We start from the raw sequence: 6,359 nt of genomic DNA on the forward strand, positions 1-6,359 counted from the left end.
CTGCTTTCCCTCTCCCCTCTCTTCCTTTTGATAAATGCTTCTATGGACCCTACGCTTTTTGCTCTCAATCTTTCCTTTTCTATAGTTTTTTTATACTTCCCCGTTGCCTGCCTTTCCTTTATCTCTTTCGGCGTACTGAAGACTTCCTACTCTAATTCTGTTTCTTCCGAGGAGATGCTCGCTCCACTAGCCAATAATAAAATTCAAATTTTCCCGCCTTCTATCTTCCCTGCCTCTATCGCCGCTGTCTGTTACCTGTCACGCCTTTCCTTGTCGCTACCCAACCCTGCTACTACCAATCCGTCAACACAGTCTTCCCACCCTGTCACAAATCTCCAAACAAAGTTCCACACAAATCTGTCTCAATCCTCCAAAATATCTACCTCCCCTTTACAATCTCAAAATCCCTCAATTAGATCTCTCACCTCCACACCCTTCCACACACTTCCACAATCCACTCACATTGATCTTTTTTAGTTAAAAATTTAACTATTTGGTTGAGAATTCATGTCTTTTGTTGGAAAATCGTCTCTTTTGGTAGAAATGTAATTTTTTAATTGAAAATTCAACTATTTGGTTAAAAACTCATCAGTCTTGTTGAAATGTAATATTTTTGCTCGAAAAGTTAGGAATTTAAAGCGTTTTAAATTGAATTCAATACAGTACCCAAATTAATTTTACCTAAAAATGCACTTAATTTGAATTATAAGAAAATAAAATAAAAATTTGTTCGAATTATCATTCAAATTCAAGGACTCTAGAGACAAAATCTAGAATGCATTATTTAAATTTTTAGTATTATTTAAGTATAATTAATTGCTGATGCTAATATATTTAAGAATATATTGTAATATAATTTTTCGAAGATTTATAAATTAGGCATAATAATTGAATCTCTAAAAACTGGAAAAAACTTGGAATCACCGGTACTTTTAGACTGAAAATTATTTTTCTGTGATTTTCGAAGAGCCTTTCCAACACATTACTAAACCTTTGAAAATGAAGATGAAACTGATGGCGGAAAGTTATTTGCCGAACGTAAAACAAAATGAAATTCGATGTTTATTTGCAGGTACCTGCTATGACTCTGCCTGCGTGGAATCAAAACGTAACAATTGATGATGCTTCGGATCTTTTGTCGCCGACAAAGAATCTATTGCCGGCTTTGGCAAATCCACTAAATCCGAGAATTTCGCCTTACTTTGCTGGAAACCGGAACATGGTAGTTGCTCCACATCCATCTGCACTGCCGCTACCTTCTGTTTCTTTAACGGCTCGAAAAGACGTTTCTGAACGAATAAGTCCTACCAGTTCCGCGAGTGGAAGTTTTAATGAACCTGAAACTGCAGACAGGGTCGATACAACTCCTACTAAACGCTGTAAGTGAATATCAGTTAATTAAAGTTTTTACTTTCTATGTGTTACTACTGAGTAGAATTTATTTTTTTTTTTTCATTAAAACCCCCTGTCTAATGACATTTAAATATCACTTTATTTCTATAATGTTTCAAACTGAAATTGCACACTGTCAAACACATACGCTTTTTAAGTTTTAGACTTAGAGTTGCACAATTGTCATTATTTAGTTTGCAATACCTAATACTAAAGTAGTATTCTCTTTAAAACCTTAAATTAAAATTTTTAGTGATATAATTCCTTCAAACATGAACAATTTTTAATTGAAGAGTAGAATTTCAAAATATAAGTTTGAACTTAAAACGTTAAGTAGTAATAACTTCCAATTGAAACTTCATGAATAAACTATTGTGTTAATTCAAACATTCATAACTAGACAATATTAAATTCAAACTTTTAAAACAATTTACACTTTAAATTGTTATTTAAAAAAATCGAATTTTACATTGTTTTAGTTTAAACGCTTTTTTTTTGGAAAAATAAAAGTTTAATTTTAAATGGGTACAATTGAAAATTCTTTAATTTTGAACGGTGATAACCGCAGTAAACTCAGCCTTTATCGAAAATCTGATTTGCAAACAGAATTTTTTCTGAGAACTTATGCGTAATTGAATTTTGTGCCGCCGGAAAATTGAAAAGAGGTTCAAAATTTTTAAAATGGCAGCCGTTTTTCTGAAAAAAATAAAAATAGATTTTCTTAAAAACCCCACCTTTAAATTTGTTGTCAATTTTTTTTTTTGTTGAACTTGTACTTTGATAATGAAGATATATTGCAATTTGGATGGTTTCTAAATAACTTTTGTAGTCAGGAGAATTTCTTTTGTTACAAACGAATTTTCTACTTTATCTTCGAAGCAATGATAGATAGAAAAAATGTTAAGATAAAATTTTACACGTCTAAAAAATTTCTGCGAAAAATGTATTGTTCTTTTGCGATTTTTATCATCGTTTACGAACAAAATTGAAAAACTACACTTTTAGTGAAAAAAAATTCGACCAGCCTCAAAAATGATTTAGGCCACATGATGCTGCTAAGATGCCTTTCTTTTGTTAGTAGAAACTTAAAAACAAATATTTAGAAAAATAAAAAAGGCAGGGTTATTAAGAAAATATTTTAAATTATTTTCTTCAAATTTTGAAAACATGAAAAAGACATTTAGCAAGTATTAAACTTACAAGATATATTCATTATCAAAATACAAGTTTTTGGTTTTTCGAAAGTTGTAGAGATTTAAAGAAAAATTCGGGTTTTTTAAAAAACAAAGCACGAAATTCAAATATGCATTACTGTTAAGAAAAAATTTCATTTGCAAATCAGAAAAATACGTATCATCCAATTTTTTCTAAAAAACAAGATCATTTAATTTACAATACCTGATTCTAGATTTTTGTTTTGTAAACATCTGAAGTTAACAATTTTGTAATTATAAATGCTTTGATTTAAACATTGTCATTTCTCTTCTTTTTACAAATTAAGAAAATTTAAAAATACCGTTTAAAATTTTTGGGCTACTTCAAATAAAAAATGTTTGAAATGGAACAATTTTAACTCAACTCCGTGCCAAATCGAATAAATACAAATTATTATATTTAAGAATAAAATATTTAATATATTGAATATTTTTTTAATGACTATTTGTAATAATAAATCATTTAAACAATATTTGAATGTGGAATTTTTCAGGAATGAACAATTTCTAAATCAAATCCTTAAAATAAACTTTCTCAAACTGAAACCTTAGATATTTCAGAAAATTACATTACTTGAAACAGAGGTCTCAGTAGTTTAACAATTTTTTAAATTATAAATGGTTAAAATTCACATAACACTGAATTTATGTTCTTTGAATGCTAAAGGTTTTAATTTTGCAAACAAATTTAATTATTGAATTTTGAAAAATATGATGTACAGTAGTAAAATTATTAATTTCAAAGGAGTTAAGAATAATTCAACTTTAAAGAGTTTCAGTATTAAAAAGTGTTAATTTTGCAATTGTCTGAAAGATTTGAATTTTAGAATATTTCAATTTTGAATCACAATAAGGTTTTTTGTAAATCTTTTACATTTTGAGTACAGATATGAATTTATAATTTTTTAAGTATATTCAATTTCATTTTAAATTTTCAATTGTTCATGATTGGGAATATATAGTTTCAAACCGTGAAAACTACAAATTTTTTCTCTGTTTTTATGGTCCACCCGTTGAAAGTAATCTGTGAGACTTGTAAAGATAAAAAATCTATTTTCAGCATTCTCTGGAAAGCGTCGATTGGCTGCCCAATTCGATCAGCCCATCGACTCCTGAACGAAGTAACTCCTGGAAAAAAACCTTGAAACACACAAAAAGCGGACTAGATTCCAAGATCTAGTCCCAACTTGAATTTTATTGCGAAGAAATAAAAGTGTAATACATATGTAAGATCTCGGTATGCCGCTGCGCACTAGGCCAAATACCTAAACGAGCGTTGACCGCTCGAATAGGTATTTTCCTAATTTCATTTAATCTTGAACATTTCTATCGATTAAAATTTCACGAGCGAGATAAAATGCTGGAATGCAAAACTCTTTGATTGTGAAATGTATGAGCGGCATGAAATACCGAGTGTATCGATGATTCCATATTGGGATTGTACAGCACTGTCCAAACTGTGATAACAAGTATGGAGCATCATAACCAATTTCATCTCTCCTGAATGGCCTATCCAGAAGCCTACATTCAATCTTATCATCCATTAAAATCGTGCGATTCGAACCGATCTCCATGGACTGAAACAAAAATAAAAAAAAAGAAATAAAAAAACTGCACGATTTATTTAAGATCAATTACTTAAGGTCGTCTTACGCTCGAACGTATAAAGATATTTAGTTAACAAAACAAAAGAAAACAAAAAAAGTAGAAAAATAAATCTCCAATGAATCCGATCGGTTCGATTCTCCAGATTTACCACAAATTGGTTCTGAGAAGTCGCGCGAAACTAAATTTTTCGCGACTCAGGCATCACCTTTGCATACTTAATATAAGTATTATCAGTGTCGACTAGGAAAAAAAGTCTCTCTCGCTGCCTCCGTTTCCTTTGAATTATTTTCACAGAGACCAAAAAAATTATCATGAAGAAAATTATTTCGAGCCTCTTGTGTGGTTGAGAGAGACGAGCGTTGTTTTTATTCTGGGAAGCATTTTCAGTGTTTAACGTGTAAGCTAAGTGATTGTGCGATTATACAGAACTTGCAGAAGATCGTTTTTTACTCGAAAATGAGATGACCAGGGGTTTTAGAGGAAAGACAAGGAAATTGCGAATCACGTTTCTATAGGTTTGTCGTTTTTAAGTCCCAAGTCCAAATTCGCGAAGACGTTATAAATATCGCGGGCTGGAAATAAGGTTTTTTTTCATGCCAGTGCGAGGTGCATGTCGGCGATCTTGATGATCTCAGATTTTATTTGTACTTGTGAATAATATTTTAGTAGAAATAAAGGCGTATTTACTATACTTTTGGATCGCGCGGCGACATTGTAAATACTCACGACAACTCGATGATTGTGTTTCAAAATGGCTACATTGCTTAATTTGTATATAAACGAAAAGTCTGAACTAATATCACAGCTAGATAATGGTGTGTTAGTGAAAATTCGTGTTTGCCGTTAGAAAGAAACAATGGTTTGCCGGTCGGATGATCTCGAATCGGCATCATCGAGCTGCGAAGATATCTTCCTTGTTATCCATCGATAACCAAGTTCTGTTAATTTATTTTTAATACACTGCCTTTTTGTTATTAAGTATTACTACGTATTTATTGTGCTCTCTTTCATTTTGATAGGTTTACTGTTTAACCGAGTATACGTAAACGTCTCTAGGTCGCGAATAGATTGAAACCCAACCGCGCAATTTTCTTGTGTCAGCACGCTGCATCTTTTTTTTGAGAAACAACTTTTGCCTTCGGTGCAAGGAATTTGGTGCCACTTTTGTAGTTTTATTTATTGTCCGCACATTCCACGATGCTGTTGTGCCGTCGACGATTTTAAGTTCCCTTTCTTCTTTTAGCTATTGGCACCGATGCACCGTAAGTGTCGGCTTCTTGATTTTCAAATTATGACCTGAGATTTGAATTTGAATTGAGTGAGGAATCGAGCAAAGAAATAGAGGCGATATCTTCAATATCTCGGTCTTTCGTAACTTATAGATCGTTTTACTCACATAACCAATCTGGATAATAGAAATTTATCGTGTAAAGTGTACAGGATCAACCGGATTCTCTGAAATGTATTTAATAATTTGATATTTGCGTACAATAGGTGTAGATATTTTTATATATTGTACTATGAAACGTGAAACGGATACGTGAATGAATAAAAAAAAATGAGAACATTCTGTTTGCAAGTTAAAATCCGATTTTTCAATTTTAATCTACCTTTCTTTTTTATCCAATTTCAAAGTGAGAGAGGAGGCTGGAAAAGTAACTTTACGAACTTAGATAACGTTTACATTCTTTCCCCTCTGTTTCCAAGAAACTTCCCCTTTTTCTCGGTTTTTTTTCGCTTAAATATGAAGGGGATTATTAAAAGCCAATAAGAAAATCAAACTATTTTTCGTTAAAAGTTAATTTTTTAGGATGAAAAGTCTACTCTTATATTTTTAGTTTAGAATTCATCTCGTTTGGTTGAAAATTTAATTATTTTGTTGAGAATGAGCTATTTAATTAAAGTCATATTTTCTTGTTCAAAATTGAACTAATTGGATGAAAGCTGAATTACAATTTTTTTTACTAAAAATTGAACTATTTCATCTTTGGTCGAAAATTGATCTTTTTTAATTAAAAATTCAAACATTTGTTAAAAATGGATCTTTTGTAGTTGAAAATTCAACTATTTGGTTAAAAATTGATCTTTTTTAGTTGAAAATTCAACTATTTTGTTGATAATTCACGTATTTTGTGGAAAATTCGT

The 6,359-nt window shown here is 30.9% G+C and overlaps 1 protein-coding gene across 1 annotated transcript in view; it reads left to right on the forward strand.

Annotated features, from left to right (window-relative positions):
* LOC117170982 (meiosis regulator and mRNA stability factor 1) overlaps nucleotides 1-5,800 on the forward strand; it is a 52,929-nt gene extending 47,129 nt beyond the window's left edge. The window contains exons 23-24 of the mRNA XM_033358025.1: nucleotides 1,073-1,379; nucleotides 3,667-5,800. Of these exons, the coding sequence (XP_033213916.1) occupies nucleotides 1,073-1,379; nucleotides 3,667-3,722 (363 nt within the window). The 3' untranslated portion in view covers nucleotides 3,723-5,800. The remainder of the gene's footprint in view (nucleotides 1-1,072; nucleotides 1,380-3,666) is intronic.
* The last annotated feature ends 559 nt before the right edge of the window (nucleotides 5,801-6,359 follow it).

This window comes from Belonocnema kinseyi, chromosome 4 (assembly GCF_010883055.1).
Source record: "Belonocnema kinseyi isolate 2016_QV_RU_SX_M_011 chromosome 4, B_treatae_v1, whole genome shotgun sequence".
Taxonomy (NCBI): domain Eukaryota; kingdom Metazoa; phylum Arthropoda; class Insecta; order Hymenoptera; family Cynipidae; genus Belonocnema; species Belonocnema kinseyi.